Genomic DNA, 20,718 nt, shown 5'->3' with positions numbered 1-20,718 from the left:
AAAAAAAAAAAAAAAAAAAAAAAAAAAAAAAAAAAAAAAAAAAAAAAAAAAAAAAAAGGATGCAATTTTTTTAAAAAAACCGGAAAATAAATTCTATAATCTTTTCATCAGCCCACACGATTATATCCGCAAATTGTTTTTCTTAACTTTCTTCGTGTTTTCTTGTATTTATTTATTTTGTTGTATATATATACTATATATTATAAGTTCATTTTTTCAAAAAGATAAAGACCGAGTATAAATATTTTTATTTCCATATCAAAACGATTTAATGCATTTTAAGAATTTAAAAAAAAAAGTTTTTGTAATTTGCTAGAAAATATCTAATTAGTTGACGCGAAAAAGCATATGATATTTTTTTCATCAAGGTAATTACGAATATGATGCCAATGAGTACTTTTATTTTTAGCCATTGGCCTAATAATAAATCTTTACATTAATTAGACTAAGTAATTTTGTCCTTTATATTAAATACGTGAACCCAAAAACAACACTACTTTGAACAACGATTTTACAAAATTTATATAAATATTTTTATACTGGTTTCGTCTCTTGCTGCTTAACCGTCCAATTATTTCAAAATCATATTTAAATTTTTTTTTCTCGACAATAAACAGACTTTTATGTCAAAATCAAAATCTTTTACATTTATTCCTAAAAGTTTCTCATATATTAACACAAATTTGTTCCATGGATTTAATTTCTAATTCTATTGGGAAAATTTAAGCCTAATAATTTGCTCGGTTACCACAACAATCACATCTGCGAACCTTTTCTTTAATTCTTACCTAATTTTTTATCTTTATAAAAATTCGTAAAATATTTTTAGACGAGGAGATTACTAAGCAATAATGCGAAAGATAACTCTTAATATTGCCTTAGAATTTTTAATTGTCATTTTGTTTTCATCACTTTAACTGTATACTTTGAGAGAATACAGTTTTACATAAAATTTGTTATAAAAAAAATATGATTTATTAAAAAGTCACTAAAACGCATTTAAAGTTTAATAATTGTTAAACGATAACTAAATATTTTTTGCCATAAAATGTTGCTCAATAAGGTAATAACATACCATTATTATTTTTTTGTAATAAAAGAACATTTTTAGTTTTAAGTCTTTAAACTTAAATTAATATCAAAACCGAAAACATGATAGTAAAAAAGAATATTTTTAACAAATATATTGATTTAAATGTAAAGACCCTTTTTCTGAAAATAAAAAAAAATTAGTGCCGGTAAAAATTTACAGGAAAATAAAAATTCACAGGATTTCTATCAACAATAATTTAATACACCATCTTGAAACTTGCTAACGTATTCATTTGAAAGAGATATATTATAAAGCTATGACAAAGCTAATTTTTGATAAGTTTAAATGATCTCGTTTGCAAACAGTGTATGGAAAATATCAAAATGTATAATTAGGATGTGATTGTTTTCCTCGTTGCACCTAAAACACTTAAAAATTTATTGCAAATTTATTTCGTTTTTAACTTAATCTCGAAGATCTTATTATTAAAGAATTGCTCTCATCATAATGTATAATTATAATCTTGTGACTTGATTATGTAATTTTTAATTTTAAGAGTTTCGGACCACATTAGGAATTAAAAGAATTAAGCTTTTATTGTGTTCAGTCATACTTTATTAGACCCTTTTAATTATTTAACAGAGTAATTACATTAAAGTTCTTAATCCTTATATCGTAGCATTTTAAAATTGAAGCAAATTGAAATAACGTTCATAGACTCGCGATTTCTACGCTAAGACGCTACGCGATATTTACGATATGACATAGAATCTACGCTGAGAAGGAAAAAAAGGTATGGTCTAACAACCATACTATGGTGGAATTTACCACGTTTCTGGCTCTATGGGAACGCCAAAAAGCTCGATAATTTTTAACGAAGCGTTTTGGTAAAATTAACAAAGTACTATGGTTTTAAAATACGTGATAATATTTGGCAATTTAACCGTGATACCTTAGAGCAGTGTTTCCCAAAGTGTGGTACGCGTACCTCCAGAGGTACGGGAACAGTTTAGCGGGGGTATGCGTTCTTATGCGAAATATCTTGCAACAAAAGAAAATTTCGAAAAAAATTTATTTAAAATCAAAGCTAGCCATAAAAATTTACTATAACGTATATTTCTATTGGCTATTTTTTGCAGAGTTAACAGTTAATAATTAGTTTTGTCAACAGCCAGGTGTGATTTTTAACTTTTGTGCAATTTTTTAATAGTAAAAAATACATTAATTTTTTTATTAGTGGTGCGCAGCGTTATGAAAAATTTAGAAAGGGTACACAAAATTCATAAGTTTGGGAAACACGGCCTTAGAGCACGGCCTAAAAATAATTTATTCTGTTTAATTTACTTTTCGCTTTTGTATTTTTTAATGAATGTGTGGTAAAAAGATCAATAATTTACAAACCAGAATTTCTGATAAACCGTTACCTTAAGAGCGCTAAAATTACAAAATTAATGGTTTAAACACCATATATTTTTGTTTTATTAATGAAAATTATAACTTTTTTTATTACCAGAAATGTGATTATCATACAATACGGTAAATTTTACCAGAATTTTTTTCTTTGTGTATGAATGATCCTGTAAATACTGTCTTTAATTCTCAAAACTTTTTTGATTTCTAGGACAAAATAATCTAAAAAAAATATTTCAGGAAACATTGTTTCCAAACATGTAAAACAATCGTGCGATGCATTTATTATAAATTAATAATAAAAACTGATATTTCATTTCAATAGAAATCTATCGTTACAATTAGTTCAATAAATTCTATGGCAAAAAAATAGAAGTCTTATTATTTTATTCTCTGTATCTCAACACAAATTTAAGCCTCACAGAAATCAGAAAATAAGTTTCGAGTTCTTTTAAGTTAGAAATTTGTTGTACTGTGGGTGTCTTACTGAAAATTGTGTGATACAAAAGTATCCTTAGAAATTATTGCCTTATGTTTTAAAAAAAATTATTATGATTTTAAAATGTTATGTTGCGTATAAGGTATACTAAATAACCATTAACTACACTTAAAAACTAGCTAGAATTATTTCTTTAAATTTTTTTTTCTTTAAAATGTTTCATCTTAATTGTAATTAACTGAAGACGAAAAATTCGTTATCACTTGTATGAAAACTAAAATATTCAAATTATGATTTGAAAAATATTTTGTCTTACTAAAATACTCCTCTTAAAATAGTTATAACATGAAAATATTTTGTGAAGTATGTATAAAAGATTTAAAATTAAAAATTGTTAAAGAATGACTTTTTTGGATTTAAGAAACTGACGTTTGGAAATAAAGGTTGCGACCCTTCTCTCACCTATGCTTCCCCGATGTTATGTATCTGCTTTCTACATTGAAAATGAACTGAAAATGGCTCAAATTTTCGACCTCTCTCTTGCTTAAACTATTGGAACCATAGTTTCCAGTTTGTGGCTAATCTCCATATTTCAAATACCAAGAACTCAAATCGGTTGAAAGAAAAGGTATGTTTATTCGGAAAAAGTCCGCTTTCGCAACTTGAAATACCGTCTAATTATTAGCATATTTAAAGTTTAGGCTCTTAAACCATTACGATTGAAACCTCACACGTGAAAATCTAGTAATTAAATCAAAAGTTAATAAAAAAATATAGCAAACTGAGATTCGAAAACAAATACGTAATCGTCAAGTAGAATTTATTTCAATACGTTTTTTATAAATAAAAAATAATGTTTATATTAGTACTCATTTTCATTGCAGTAAAACTTTTTCTGAGTTTTCTTAGCCATTATATTAACATTTTAAAACTTCGTTGAATCTTTGCTACCATCTTTTGTTAAATATGTCTTTTTCACCCTTTTTTATTTATCTATTTTTATTTATTATTATTATCATTAATATTATTAGATATTATATAATATTTGCTAGATTTTGTTATTTGTTAGATTACGTCAACTTTATTGTGTAGCAATCTTATGGTGCTGCCATCTATCAGTAATACGATGAAACGATTAAATTTATGGAAAATCAAGCTCAATTTTAAATGTTAATTTAGAGAATTATTACTTTTATTTCAGAAAAAGATATGTTGCATTTGATATAAATATATAATACACTTTTAATATCAGTTCTTTATTCATAGTTTAATAATAAAAAAATTATTAAAAAACTAACAATAATTTCTTCCTTGATTTCCTCCTTTAATTCGGTAATTCACATGTAATAAATTCTCTTTTTTAATTAATTGAAATCTGTAAATAATAAAGCAACAAACACAGTAATTAGTTCGAAAAATTATAAATAATCAAAGTATGCATATTGGCCCAGGATTATTCTTTTTGAGGCTTCAGAAAAGTTTATTGCTTTTCAGTAACTCCATCTGGTGGATTACACAGCTTTTATAAATCTTAATTTTTTTAACATATTCTTACTGTTCGTTTTCTTCCATTTAATTTGTACTATTTCTATAATAAAGTGTATTAAAATAAACTTTCAAATTTTGCACAACTTTCATATTATTTCCATAAAAAATATTTAACTTAAATAAGTGATTTTGATATGACATTTTTTACTCGAAAGAATTACTTCATTAGTGAGGAATACAACTTTCTTCTTTATTTTATATTTCCTTTAACGAAAGGACTGTATGAATGAAGTATTTAAGTAATATTTGAGTAGTAAAAAACTTCAAAATAATAATTAAAAATGTAGACATTGACTTTGTATGATACGTTTATGATTCATTGTATGATATATNTATATATATATATATATATATAAATCAAATTTTGAATTTGATCACTTTAAAATTAAATATATTTTTTTAGCTTTCATTTCTTTTCGTAAACAATAATACAAAAAATTAAATCGTGGTTTATTTTTACTTTCATACGAATTTTTTGTTTTTATTCTCATTTATTATCAGACAAATTCGAACATGAATTTAAATATAATGATTTGTGACAATTCCATTAAAGTTACATTTACTTGGAAAAATAATTAAAAAATAAAATTTCGGCAATAAAATGTTAAACACTGAAATTTTCATATTTTCAAACAATATTATGTAAACAACTTACTAATTTATCCTGAAGAATTAAAAATCTTTCATTTATATACATAAAAAGTTTATCTGAACTTCTTGACTAGCAGTCGATGTTTAAAAAACTTTAATCTCACAAAATAAATTAATACAATAAGTGACAGCAAAAAAGACGAAGAAAAGGGGGGGGAACTAGTAGCAGGGAAGTTTGAAAAAAGCAGTCTTTATTTTAATAATTAGTCTTTAAATTAAGCGGTTTTGATCCCTCAAAATATCTACAAGAATAAAATTGCTTAAAATTCTATTTGATCATAACTAACCCCCTTAGCTTAAAGAATAAATTATATTTTATCAAACCTGGTCAGATAAAGCAGGATATATACTATAAAAACGCCTATTTTTTCCACTTGAGCATTTATTTAGAGCATTAAATTAATATAAAGACCTTTCTACACTGGTAAACTCTCAGGGGTTTAAAAATCGAGGTAAATAATTTTAATTTTAATATTGCTTGAATGTTTAGTAAATCAAGTTTGCTGATCAGATTTCAAAATAAAAATCACAAATAAAACTTTGATCATGCTCCTCTGTATTCTTACCGGCTTCATGTACAACTGAAACACTATATTCAACCAACTGAGATTTTGACCTAGCCTGTAATTTACCTTTAATACTACACGTTTATATCTGACTGACATGGCCTCAGATCAGAAAAGAAATTAATAGAAAAAAATAGTATATTTTAAACGTGATACAAAAATTGCTTTATTAATTTAAAATTATGTCTAAAAAAACTGTTATCAGAGGTTAATTTTACTCAAAATAAGTCACCAAGTAATTAAAAACTAAAAAGTAAAATCGATAGAGTAAAAATTGCAACATTTCTAATCTAATTTTTCAAAACATTGATATTGACAAACAAATAACTTACACCGCCTTTTCTTCACTTCTAAATTAAACGGTAACTATCTTCAACTAGGGCTTTCTTTTAAGTCGCAGCAGTAATCGAATCAAAAGTGCTATGTACTGGTTTTATCCCCCTACTGCAGTGTTACTTTTGTGTACCCTTTCTAAATATTTCGTAACGCTGTATGCCATCATTAAAAAAATGAATGTATTTTTTACTCTAAAAAAATTGCACAGAAGTTAAAAATCACAACTAGCTGTTGACACCACTAATTACTAACGGTTGACTCTGCAAAAAATAGCCAATAGAAAAATACGTAATCGTAAATTTTCATGACTAGCTTCGTTTTTAAATAAAATTTTTGAAATCTTCGTTTGTTGTAAGATATTTCGCATAAGAACGCGTACCCTCGCTAAACTGTTCCCGTATTCCGGGAGGTACGCGTACCACACCTTGGGAAACACTTCCCTACTCGGTTTTGACGAGCTCTATCAATCTTTATTTTAAACCTGCTTATCTACTACTTCCTTTATTGTATTGTATTTTGAAACTACAAAATAAAAATAGTTGTAAAAAGTTTTTTCATTATTAGCATTTACCTCGCAATATCTAAACATTCATACCTATTAAAGAACGGGATAACTTATTTTTCTTCTCTTTTCATGTTTTTAGCTTTACACATTCATGCGGGCTATAATTTTTAATCAATTTAACTTTTTATTGGGTTTGAGACCATGGTGCTCAACATTTTTTTTAATAGCCGTAACATAAATAAATAAAATATTTTCTTTGAGTTCTAAATATACAATGAAATTAATTCGGTTCAAATTAATTAAATTCGTACTTTCTGATAAAAAAAAATGCTTACATGAACATAATAATAAATTTAATTAAATACAAGTTACACAATTTATTAGGTTAATTGAACCTAAAAAATTAATTAAATAAAAACAACGCAGTTTATCAACTTAATTCGTCTCTTTTTACCATCACTCTTGGTTTTTGCAACCCCATACTTCAAAGAATTATTTAATAAATATATATTAATTATTATTATATATTTATAAAAAATATATATTTATTTAATAAATATTTATTAATATTTTTCGATTTTTCTTATATTATCTAAAACTTAATTGTTTTTAGAATATTTTTCCATAAAATTTATGTTTTTCATTTTACCACATCGCAGACTGAAATGTATTTAGGTTGTAGAACTACAAGTTATAGTTGTTAATTACTTTTTCATACCACGAGTGAAATTTTTCGTTAGTTTGCGCTTAGACCAACTTTATTTCGATAAACATCTGCGCCTCGTACTTAAAATTTAATTTTTATCAACTTTTTCATTTATTAAAATATACTTTACCCATTATATCTAACATCGTTTTTTATGGACTAGCCTTTATTTAACGAAAAGGAGATAGTTTCTTTATGAAGTTTAAAATGAATACTAATTTCAGATATCATTAAATTATTTTTTCTTTCCTAATTTATTTATTTGTTTTACTTATTTTTCAAAGTGACTTAACTTATTTTTTAATACTAATTTTGCATTGAATTTATGGTTGATATTTTAATAAATTGTATAGTACTATAGTACTATTAATCCTATTATTCCTATTGTTTTTATTCCTACCATTATTCCTTTTGCTTTTATTCTCATTATTGTAAATGCAAGTTTGATAATAAAAATTTAAAAATTTAAATGTGCAGATTTCAATACTTTTAAAACATAATTAAAGTAAAAACTTATTAAAGTTAAATAATTTTTATGGCTTTTTATTAAATATGTAAATTTATGAATTTTAAAATTATTCCTGATGCTTTTAATTAAAAAAACTTTACAAGAGAAAATATATACATTATTAATTCCTCTTTCCTAACACTACAATCATAAAATAACATTTTGAAATTATATGTAAGGTTTATCTTTAGAATTCAAACTTTTTCTTTTTAACGAAATTTAAAATATCAATTTACATAAAATTTATAGATTGTTATTTTGATGTAAATTATGAACAGATTTATTTGGAATAAAATACATGAAAATATAATTACTCAACTTAAATGCAAAATTGGTGTAAAAGACTATTTGCAGTTTTTAAAAAAAATACTGATCTTTAAAAGGAGTATTTACAAAACGAGAAAAATTTCATATAGAAATGTTGTATCTGTGGCCAGTACAAGCGCTACCCAAGTTATTTTAACATTAAATAATATTGAAGCGTAATTTAATAATTTTAGTTCGTTTTGTTGGTCGATATTTTGTCCGTGTTTGAGATTATAAGATCCGAATCTAGATCAGGGCAGAGTTAATTAGCTTTTCCTTAAAAAATATTGAAGCAAATTATTAATTTTTGAAATTATGACTGAAGTTTTTAGGAATAAAAATATTTTTAAAATAATAGAAGTTTACCTTTTATTCTTTTTTGAAGATTAAGGATTTTTAGCAAAACCAGAAAAACAGAGTTACATAATTATTCTGATAAAAAAAAATCCGTCCCCTATCAGTTTATCTAATTATTTTATTTATATAACGAAATGCTCAGGCACAGTTTGGAATTGGAGAAATTAAATATTTCGTCCCTTCCCAATTATCCATTTTTATCGTTACGTTCACGTTTTATAAAGTCACGTGACCATAACACGTGCTTTAAAAAAAAATTACTACATAGTTCGAAATCCAAGATAAAAATACTTGTTTCAGATTTAGAACTTTATCTTCCATTACGGTTATCGTAGATGAAATATCTTTTAAGTATCTCTTTTTCTGAAGGATAAAGGATTGAAAATTAGAAGTCCCGTGATAGAATTGTCACATTTAATTAATATCTCATTCTGATACAGCAAAATTCTCGACTTCAAGGAAGTATGTAACAGCAATAGAAGAAAGTGTCTTTTCAATTAAATGAAGTGATCATCTCAAAACATTTTTTTAGCATTTTGTTTTTTATTATTATTATTATTTTTGCTAAATGAAGTCTTAGATAAGGTATGCAAAATGCGTATGAAAATAAGTAAATTTTGACCTATGCCGTGAAAAATGTAAGAACGAAACTCAAAAATAATTTATAGGAAACTTCTAATACTCCTTTTTTTGTTATCAGGTATTAATATTTTTTAATGCCCAGTTCCAAGTTTAAATGAAACTTTTATTCTTTTCAGAACAATCACTTTTATAACAAAATATTTCTAACATTTAATCACTTCTAAATATAATTAATATTTAAAGTCGATGCAATTGCTAGAAAATCCGAAATCTTTAAATTTCGGACCGTGTTGAACCTCTATATCGTTCGAGTTTGCTGCAACCATAATATGGTGTTAATATGCTATTATGGTTCAGCTTGAAGGGAAACGTGGTTTGATTTTACACCTTACTAAAGTTTTAACAAATTTACAAAACTTGATGTTGTTGTTGTTGTAGTTAATTTACGTCGCACTAGAGCTGCACAATGGGCTATTGGCGACGGTCTGGGAAACACCCCTGAGGATGATCCGAAGACATGCCATCACAATTTTGATCACCTGCAGAGGGGATGGCACCCCCTCTTCGTTACAAAACTTGAATCAAGATATTAAGATTTACCGACTTTTTAAGGAGTGTTAAGTCAAAAATGTTCCTTTTATATTTGTCCTTTGACAATTTTTGAACATTAAAATATGTGTAAAGAATAAATTCAAGTAAATGTATTAATCACGTAAATGACACTTCGCTTAACATTTCGTCACTGCGTTCTTGAAAAACTGCAAAAAGTCCCCTAACTATATCGAGCGATTCATACTGACTAAATAAAAAATAAATCTACAAAGTCTTACTTTAAAAACTGCTGAGGATAGTCATTTGATCTTTCACAAAAAAATTATAATTAGTAAATAAACTTCATTTCAGAATTCATATTTTCAGAAAAACCAATTAAAGAATGTGACGTTACTTTAAAGTGTGCATGTAATGAAGGGTTCTGTGTAGGTGTCAAGGTATTGACCTTGCATCAGAAAGGTTTTGGGTTCGATTTCCGGGCAAGGCATAGATGTTCATTCATTTTCTGTACTATATATCCTTACTGTGGAGAAAACGTCGCCTTACCCTAAGTGCTTCTGAAAGAGTGGCCAACAAATCTGCCCCTCAGATGCTTGTATGACGAAAAGTCATCCTCCAGGTGGGAATTGAAAAAAAAAAGCAGTTATTATAAGTCAGAAAATATAATCACTCACTATTTTTTATGGTAATTACTACGCATCGATTTAGATACATTGCCTTCATTGTTCATGCATTCTGATACCTGAGGTTGATGTATTTTAATGTTTTATTGTTGTTGTTTCTTTTTTAATGCTTCAGTAAAATATAAATTTTTTAAAAGCAAAAAAGAAAAAGAAAACTATGAATAATTATTATCTGTTGTTCAAAATTTAAAATTAGAAATAATGTTCCTTAAAAAAGAAAAGTCTTTCTCCATTTTGAGCTTTTTCGGTTTACATTGTAAAAATCTAGTATTTTTTCACCCTGATACAAAATTAAGTTCAATGTTGAACCATAATATCGATACTTTAGTCCATAATAATATGGTACGAATATGTAATAACTTTGATAAGGTGTTAAATTGAACCTTAATACCACGTAATCAAGTTTAGTAAGTATGATAATGTGGTTTAATACTCATCAAAATTTTTAACATTAAAGGTTACCCCTTTTTTGACTAAAAAAAAACTTAAAAAAAAATTTAAAAAATGAAACATAAACATTTTAGTAGTATTATTTCGAAAATTACATAACATAACCATTTTAGTAGTTATGTTAAACATAAACATTTTAGTAGTATTATTTCCACGTTTTTCAACAAGTGATAAAAAGAAATTATTAGAGCTATTATTAGAGCTTATATGAAATGGTAAAAAGTAAAGAAAATTTAGTTCAATGTTGAAACATAATATCGATACTTTAATCCATAATATGGTACGAATATGTAATAACTTTGATAAGGTGTTAAATTTAACCTTATTACCATGTAATCAAGTTTAGTAAGTGTGATAATGTGATTTAAAACGCAACAAAATTTTTAACATTAAAGGTTACCTCTTTTCTGACTTTAAAAAAACTAAAAAAAATAAATAAAACAAAAACATTTAAGTAGTATTATTTCAAAAATTATAATATCTTTATTTCCTCGTTTTTCAACAAATGATAAAAAGAGATTATTAGAGCTTATATGAAATGGTAAAAAATAAAGAAAATTTAGTTCAATGTTGAAACATAATATCGATACTTTAATCCATAATACGGTACGAATATGTAATAACTTTGATTAGGTGTTAAATTGAACCTTATTACCATGTAATCAAGTTTAGTAAGTGTGATAATGCGATTTAATAAGCAACAAAATTTTTAACATTAAAGGTTACCCCTTTTTTAATTTTAAAAAAAACTAAAAATAATAAATAAAACAAAAACGTTTTAGTAGTATTATTTTGAAAATTATGATATCTTTATTTCTACGTTTTTCAACAAATGATAAAAAAGAAATTATTAGAGCTTGTATGAAATGGTAAAAAATAAGGAAAGAAGGGGGGGGGACAAACGAATTCAATCGAATACAAGCAGACCTGTGTAATTCTGATTCAAACTATATTTATATAATAGATTATTATCATAAAATCTTTGATCTTTATAACATTTTTTTTCTTTTTTTTCTCTAGCTTACGAAAGAAGATGAAGACCGAAGACGCCGACGTAGAGAAAGGAACAAAGTAGCTGCCACCAAATGCAGAAATAAGAAAAAAGAAAGAACAGGTCGTCTAGCTGAGGTAACTATTTTATTATATTTTCTGTCTGAGTCATGGTCTGTAAAATACGATAGAGATAAAAAAATAATTCACAGAAGTCGTAAAAAGGGCATATATCATACCTAAATCTCCCATCATTTGGAATTCATATTTTAGCTCTACAAACAAATTGAGAAAAGCACTCTACTTAAAAAATACTCATATCTGTTCATAAACTGCCTTTGGATTTACGTCATTGATTCAAATAATTTTAATATTTTTATTAGTTACTTCACCTCTTTATTCGTATTAAAAATATATTTCGTGAATGTAGCAAAACTACGATTTTGCAAAATAACTACCTGAACTATTTTCAAAATAGCATTCTTGTTTCAACTTTTAATTGAAAAAAAAAAAAAGAAAGAAAAGAATGCTCTTAAATATTTCGGAGCTTCTTTAACTATATTATTATTCAAATTTGCTTATACCTTAAATTTGCTTATAAGTTAAATTTCAATCAACTTTACTCTGACTTAAAATATCCTGAATAGTAGACGAATCATGGGTCCCCTTGCCGTCAGGCTAACCGTGTGAGGTTTTCGTAGTTTTTTCCTCCATGTAACGCTAATGAGGGTTAGTTCATTCAAAAAATCCTCTATGAAGGTAAATTTCTCCCAATTTTTGATGCAAGAATTCCCTTGTCTCCTGGATTGGGTTCAAAATTGCAAGGCTACGAAGTTGAACATTAGCAGTCATAAACCCAAAATTGGGTCTACTTTTAAACGACGGTTATAAAATAAAATAAAGTGAACTATACTATAGCTGGAGTTACTCAGGGGGTAGAGCGTTCGCCTACTAATAAGTGACCCAGGTTCGAATCAAAGCTGTGGCTGGTTCAATTCTGCTCCCGGCTCGCACCCATAACGGTGCTGACGTATGATATCCTCAGTGATAGACAGTAGTCCTCCGCGAAGGCTTAGTTTGGCCCAGTGTTTGATCCTTTTGTCTTCTGAATCGGGTTCAAAATTACAAGGCTACGGATGTGAACAATGATAATCATGACTCAGAATCGAGTCTGCAAATTCTGCACCAGTTATAAAATTATAAAATAAAATTATAAAATCAACTTAAATCTTTCTGACTCATCCTACAAATATTTTTGAAACTTCATGTAATATATTTTTTGTAAATATTTTCGAAAACTCACATCATATGTATTCTTTCTTTTTTTTCGATCATCGTGGTGTTCCCTTTAAAAGTTTTAGTATTGATTTCGGCTGTTATAAAATGCACTGTTTATTAAAAAGGATTTATAAAAGGATATATAAAGTTATTTCTCGGAAACATAAAGTTGTTTATAACTATACAGATATAACTTTATTAAGGTTTTATTACGATTTGCGTGTTAAAAAGGTTGTTCCGATTACGGCATTGAAACTTATTAATTACATTCCTCACTTCTAATCAGGCTTAGTTCCGGTTTCTTTGTCATTTGAAACCTTGAAAGCTAGATTTAGCTAGATAATTTCTCACACTGTCTTCAGAATGCTTTCGGCAAATTATGAAACAAGAATATTGATCATGCGTCAGATTTTTATTTTGTTATGAATTAATTTTGTCTGAGTTACCTAATTTTTTAAATAATTTTGAAAAATAAATTTTTATGCTTTGCTATATATATGTTGTGCTATACCGAAAAATGCATTTATAATCATAAATGCATTTTTCGGTATAGCACAACATTTAAATTAGCAACATTTAACGTTTATAATTATTGTAATTTTTGCGTACAGTGTAAATTGTCAGTTAATCTTTACAAATTATAATAAATACTCCAATTGTTGTTGCTGTTTTATTGATGCTATTTTCTTCAAATTATAGAGTATATCCGTTCATTTTGCAATAAATTATTTCATTCATTCATATCTGATCAAATCTTCTTCATTTAAGAGGGATTCGACGAAAAATAAAAAACAAATAATTCATCATTCATTATTTTTAAGCCCTTTGGAAGTTTCCTAGTAGATAATAGATACTTCAATTCCCTGAATAACTAATCAAAAGTAAATATATGCACTATTTAATAAGTGTAGTGCTCAAAAAAAATAAGCGGACCACCCTCCATAACTTATGATCTAATGGTCGGATCTTCGTGTTCCATGACTCGATCTTAACTGTTCGAGAGGGTGACCTCAAATATGCTAAATTAATTAGTGCTGACGATATTTTAAGTTACGAAATCAGACACAAAAACGTACTTTCTCTGAATAAACATAACTTTTTTTTCCACGGATTCGGATTTTTGATTTCCAATAATCTGGCCGTAATCTGGGAAATATGGTCCTCATAGTTTGATCTGGAGAGTGGACCAAAATTTGAACCCCTTAATGTTAATTTTACTTTTTGTGTATTTCGCCAAATCTCGAGAAATTTTTTATCGAATTGAAAATTTTTTGCACACAATTATGAAATTCGTTTATTCAAAGATATTTCCACTAAAAAAAATAACTTTTTGTAAGTATTTACTATTTTTTATTATTTTATTTATGCTAGTCGAAAATATTTCTTAATGTGAGGTATACAGTTTCTTATATCATTTTAAAGAATGTAATTTTAAATGACAAAATACAAATTTTGAGCAAAATCGGTGGAATAGTTTCAGAGAAATCATGTTTTTCAAGAGTCGTATTTTTAAAATCTGATTTCTCAGGAAGTATAATATCAATTTTGCTCAAATTTTGTAATTTGCCATCTAAAAATACATTCTTTAATATGATGTAAAAAAATTGCATGCCTTACAATTCCAAATTTTCTCGACCAGTATAAAATAAAATTATAAAAAATAATAAATACTCACTAAAATTTATTTTTTGCATGAAATTATCTGTGACTAAATAAATTTTATATTTGTGTGCAAAAAATTTTCTATTCGCGTAAAAATATCTCCAGATATGACAAAATACTTTTTTAAACAAATTTACATTATGGAGTTCAAACTTTGGACCGCTTTCTTGACCAAATTACATGAACAATGTTTCCCAGATTGCGGTTACCTCCTATATTTTGAAGGTCAAAAATCCGAATCTGTCGAAAAGAAGATATGTTTATTCAGAGAAAGTACGCTTTTGTGTCTGATTTCGCAACTTAAAGTATCTTTTGCACTAATTAATTAGTATGTTTGATGTCACCCCTTCAAGCCATAAAGATTGAGTCCTAGAACGGGAAGACCCAACCTTTAGATCAAAAGTCATTGAGGGTGGTCAGTTTTTTTATTTTGGGCACTTAAAATTACTAAATTGAAGAAATAGATTTTGTGTAACCATTCTGATAAATCTCTTCAGGGGTCTGTTTAGGAGAAATTTGGGTTAACGGACCCTTCACAAAATATCTTTTCATAAAAACGAACCCTTCACAAAATAATTTATCTTTTAATCGAACCCTTCACAAATTTGTTTATTTTCATTATTGTTTTGTTAAAGGAATAAACCCTTCCCGGGGGGGGGGAGAAAAAGACGGTTCGAGACAAACTGAGTTTCCTAAGTTTAAATTCCAAATGTAGTATTCTAAGACAATATTTCTACTTTTACAAACATCTGTGCGCATTCTTATTAAAATATCAAATCATAATTTTTTTGGTAAATAAATAATTGATCAATTTTATATTTATTCATAAAATTAATTAATAGAATATTATGTAAATAAAAATTAAATTTTGGCAATTTTTTAAATAAAATATTATAAATTTAAGAATTGTTTAAGTATGCGTAACACATTAAAAGTTATACATTATTAAGTTGGGTTATTCGAAATATGTTCATTGAAATTAATGAAAATGTGAGTGATTTTGTTTCCATTATTCATTGGTAATGAATATTTTGTGTTGAGCAGTATAGGCTAAATACCAAATATTTGTAAATTGCATCTCTAATTTAGTAGCAGGAATTGTTGAGCAGAATCTTGTATCTATTCACAATTTAAAAACTTCTTGAAAAGGTTTTTAGCAATTTTTGCAATAACAGTACCTTTCACAAAATGTCTGGGCAGACCCCTGATCTTTGACCGTTCATATAATACGTACTCAGATAAATTGCGGATAGTTGTGATTTGTTATTTTTTACTGATCAGAAATCTCTTGTACGTTGCCAAAGTAATTAAATTTGAAAAATAGACATCACATTGTTTGTCCAAAACTCCTAAAAATATGCTTACGCAATATTTAAAAATTCAACCATTATATTATTTAAAAAGTCATAATATCTTTGTTTCAAGCTAAGTTAAGTACTAAAGCAAGGAGGTTAAAGCAATGAATCTTTGAAATTTGTCCAAAATTTTGCTTGAATAGATTTCAAGTTCACGTCAAATAAATTTTTTCTTTCTGTTTTTTAGGAATCTGAATCTCTGGAAGTTAATAATAACGCCTTGAAAAATGAAATCCATTCTTTAGAAGTAGAAAAGCAGGAGCTCATGGGTCTTCTCCAAAATCATCTTCCACATTGTGCCAAGCAACGTCCACCACCGACTGCAAGGAGTTACTGCTCTCTTCCCAATCAGGTGGTCCACAACCAGATGCCATCCTGGTCATCAGTATCTGGCTGACTGACATCATTTAAATATTAGTTGCTAAAATTAATGTCCTGTGAATGTCTGCTAAAAACAAATGGGTTGTGGTATATTTGTTTTTTTGGATGCAGACACCGGCTCAGGGCTAATATTGATGCGATTGACAACCGCCTCTCTGTAGCTGAAAGCCTGCAGCTGGTTTGATTTTGGATGACATACCTATGAAGGGTAGCTCAAACATGCAGCTGGTTTGATTTTGGATGCCATTCCTATGAAGGTTATCTGAAAACCTACAGTCGGCTTGATTTTGGATGACACGCCTATGAAGGTGTTTCTTCAAAATTTTCAGAAGATCGTCTGCAAAAGATGAGCCAACGTGCAATGGATGACTCCGAGATTGAATGGGATGATACTTGAGGAAATGTATTTACAGAGTACAAGAGTTGGGATTAATAATTGTTTGTAATGATTCGTTTCAAAGTTAGCTGTAATTTTGATTTTTTTGTGATTGAGGTACTGATTGACTTAAAATTATGAATAAGGATAGATTATAATAAAAATAGATAAAGCAAGGTAATTTTTATGTTCCAGTTGGAAAATACATTGTCAGATTCGAATTAAAGAAATCACTTAGAATTGCCCATTTCATGAGCACAATATAGATTTTAATATCAAGAAGCTTGTTCGTTTAAATTTAGTTTATGAATCGAAAACGTACAATTCAGCTGACAGTATGACACCACTAATTCTATTTTACATAAGATTAATTTTTTAATAAACAAAATTAAGTAACCTAAATGAATTAACAATTCCAATAACTCACAAGACATTAAGTAAAATTCGCATTACTTCAGTTCAAATTTATTTAACTTTTTTATTTATTTAACTTTCCCATTTACATTAACCAAGCTAAAATGCTTAAAATAAAATGTCCAGAATATATAAATCTCCAATTTCCTGATATATAAATCGTGAATCTTGAATCTAAAATATAACTGTTGTAATCTGAAATATAATTTAAAATTTCGTGGTCTCTTTATCAACTGCTATTTAGACGAAGATTCTATTGGAATATAAGCTATTGAAATATCCAAAAAATTCTACAAAATAATTTTAGAAGTAAACTAAGCAAATTTTAACTTTATTTGGAGAAGTCTCCTTAAAAATGTCAAATCAGTTAAATACTGATTATAGTTTTTTACTATTTTGAGCGTTTAAACTTTCTATTTAAACTGTAGTTTTTATTTTGCACTATAAAAGCATTAAGTTAAGTCAATTGCAACTTTTCTAGGAGTGAAATTTTTTTTATAAAATCGACAAAAGATAAGTAATAGCAAAACTTGCTACTTTTAATCACTTGTCAGCACTTTGATCTCTCTATCAAAACGATACTTTCTACTTTGCACTGTAGAAGTAACGTATTCAATAATCTCTACAAACTAATCTCTTATTACATCTTATCTAAATTCGATTTAACTCTCAGCTAATAAGCGAGTGAGTAAATCTCGTAACGAAATTTGTATTAAATGAAATCTGTCAGTTATTCTGAAGCTAATGAACTATAAAAGAAGGAAGGGAAAAAAAGAAATGGATAAGACGGAGTAAGATTAACGCAACATGTCTAAGAAAGGAACGATAAACGATATGATTAAGAAGCGTTCTTGACCATGAAGCCGGAAACGATTGTTAAAAATTTCAGCCTTCTTGATAAACTTGTAGATTCACATTCACTGCACGTGTTCTTTATTGAAACGAATCGGAGTTGCAGTTTTTCGTGACAAACGTCTTATAAATATACTTATAAAAATTCACCATTAAGCAGTTTTATGGATCTAAATGCATTCATATGTTAAACTTTTTAAAATTAATAAAAGTTATTCATTAAAATTTTAGTAAATTTTATGTTTTATTAACATAAATGATCAAATAATTAATTACTTTATAGCTATCAGGATCACATTAATTAAGAACCAAAACACGCAAATATTTAAGACCAATATTCATTAAAAGATATATTTTGCAGATCTGCATTTTACGAAGATTGTTTGTTACGTTATACAATGTTTATAAAGAAACAATTTAATAAAAAAGAGATGATTTTTCAGTGGTTCTGCGAAAAATTTATCGCTGATTTTTAGTTTCAAATAAGAATAAATAATTCATGTTATATTTAAATACAAATTTTTTTTCAATAATTCTAAATAACAATTTTTACATTTTAAAATCAGATGATTTAAATCTTTTTTTCTTCCTCATATTTTAACATTATTCAGAATTTCACTCAAAAGATATGCCTATAAGAGTTATGAACAAAAATTAATATTTCAAGAGTATTTATAAAATAAAAATGTATTTGCAATGAGCTTGTTATTCTTTTTCTTAGTTCTTCAGGATATTTTTGAATTACGATAGTAATTTGTAGGTTGTTCAATCATATTTTTTAAGTAAATCGTACCAATTTCGGAAATTAAAAGTCAGTTTTAATGTTAAAACATCGATCTAACTTAAAGGATTTGATGCTCATGAAATAAGATTCTGGAAAGAAATATTGCTAATTTAAATTAATTAAAGGAATGAAAAACATCATTTTCGTTTAGTTAAAGTTGAAATGTGTGATGACATAAGAAGGTAATATGAAAAACATCTGATTGTTTATGCTACTATTGGCGGGATTGCACATTGTTGCAAGCATTGCTCTGAGCCAATGAATAAATGTAACCCGATATTCGGGAATATATATTCATTTATACACATATATGCATATGTTCATGTAATAACATATGTTATCATAATCTATTATATAATGCTTTGCAACTAACATTTATTAATATAGCAATTTATATACTGTTAAAAACTAAATTTATGTATTATGTCAGTTAATAAATTCATGTATTGTATAAGTTAATAAATTTATGTATTATATAAATATATTAAGATATATTCCCCAGGAATGAGCGATTATGTTTTTCAAAACGTAAATAATATAAAATGTTAAAGTATGGCATTTGTTATTAAAATAACCTAATTTTAATTGAACGATCGGTTCAGTGTTGAGAAAGGTGTGATTGATTACAGTAATGAACAAATTAAAGATGTAAAATTGTATTGAATACGTAAAAAACAAATTATTGCTTAAAAATATTTTGACTTTAACACAGTATGCGCTCAGAATTGTTATATTTTGAATTACTCTGTAAAAAATTTCGGATCAAATTACAATAAAAAGTAATAGCATTTATGGTGCCTTTACTTTAAACCGTAAAATCAATTTTTATCGTAAAGTTTTACGTAAAGTAGTTAGTCAAAAAAAAATCTGGCATACCGTAATTTTTACAGTAATATTTACTAAAAAATTACTGAATCACTGTTACTAAATATAAAATATATACTAAAATATAAACTAAATTGCAGTATAAAATTTTACGGTTAAAATAGATTTTACAGTAAAATGGATTTTATGGCTGCAGAGCTTTTTTTAAGTACTTTTCGCCGCTATTTGAAACGAAATTTTTTACAGTGTATGCGCAAAGACTGATTAATAAATTTTTTTAAAATGGAGCTTGAACTCGAATTTCAGCACATGTGACACCTTTAATTCTAGATACAGTAAGCCGAATATATGTTTTTAGATATAGATTTGCTAAAAATAATGTAAAAACATGCTTTTTTTTATTTTATTAAACTTTTGACGCTGTTATATTATGAAGCTAGTGCTCTAATTAAGAAAATATCAATTTTTAAATTATAAAGTATATGAAGTTATTCTTTTTACAGGTACCACGTTTAATTTCAAATATTGATCATTTCCTTCCCGAAAAGAACGAAGTAATCACGCTATTGTAAAATATACATATTGTTTACTTGTTACCGATTTAAAAAGCATTTGTTGCCCAAAAATACAAATCGATGACATAACTATTTGAATACATTTCGTTCCAATTATTTTGTAAATTTAAATAGCGCTATTTTGCTTGATTTGGTGTTTGGTAAACTAGTTAGACTTATTCTACTACTTATTTTTTTTCATAATTTGAATTTGTTTTTATGTTTCATTGTTGAAGCAAAATAATAAATTATAAAAATAAATTATTACTTAATAACCTCATATAATTGTATGCATATTTGAATATCTGAATTATTTTGTATCAAATATTTAGTGATTTTATATTTTTTAAGTATTATTTTTGATACTTTCATCATTCCATCATACCTGTAATCTTACTTTTAGTCAACTTATGAAAGTGATAAAAACAGATTTTTTAAATCGTTAACCCAATCTATTTTTCATTTATGTTGCATATAAATGTACCTACAAATAAAAAAAAATCTGCTCTAATTGGTCGAACAAACAATTTTTCCTGTTTCAAACGGGTTGTTTATTATCCAATCATGAAGAATTTTAAAATATAATTGCTCCTTTTTAGTATCATAAATCTTTGA

The 20,718-nt window shown here is 26.7% G+C and overlaps 1 protein-coding gene and 1 long non-coding RNA gene across 5 annotated transcripts in view; one reads left to right on the top strand and one right to left on the bottom strand.

The window, feature by feature from the left end:
* The window catches only part of LOC107455074 (cyclic AMP-dependent transcription factor ATF-3), a 99,683-nt gene extending 81,712 nt beyond the window's left edge, over positions 1 to 17,971 (top strand). For 2 of the 4 annotated variants that reach the window (XM_016072491.4, XM_016072490.4), the window contains exons 3-4: positions 11,653 to 11,760; positions 16,105 to 17,971. In XM_016072491.4, the coding sequence (XP_015927977.1) occupies positions 11,653 to 11,760; positions 16,105 to 16,314 (318 nt within the window). In that variant the 3' untranslated portion in view covers positions 16,315 to 17,971. The remainder of the gene's footprint in view (positions 1 to 11,652; positions 11,761 to 16,104) is intronic. The other 2 variants (XM_071184511.1, XM_016072495.4) reach the window with 1 other exon arrangement.
* The window catches only part of LOC139426296 (uncharacterized), a 119,189-nt gene that overhangs the window by 97,761 nt on the left and 710 nt on the right, over positions 1 to 20,718 (bottom strand). The window lies entirely within an intron of this gene.

The sequence above is a fragment of the Parasteatoda tepidariorum genome, chromosome 8, assembly GCF_043381705.1.
Source record: "Parasteatoda tepidariorum isolate YZ-2023 chromosome 8, CAS_Ptep_4.0, whole genome shotgun sequence".
Classification (NCBI taxonomy): domain Eukaryota; kingdom Metazoa; phylum Arthropoda; class Arachnida; order Araneae; family Theridiidae; genus Parasteatoda; species Parasteatoda tepidariorum.
The sequence above is the reverse complement of the archived record's forward strand: the minus strand, read 5'-3'. Positions and strand labels throughout refer to the sequence as shown.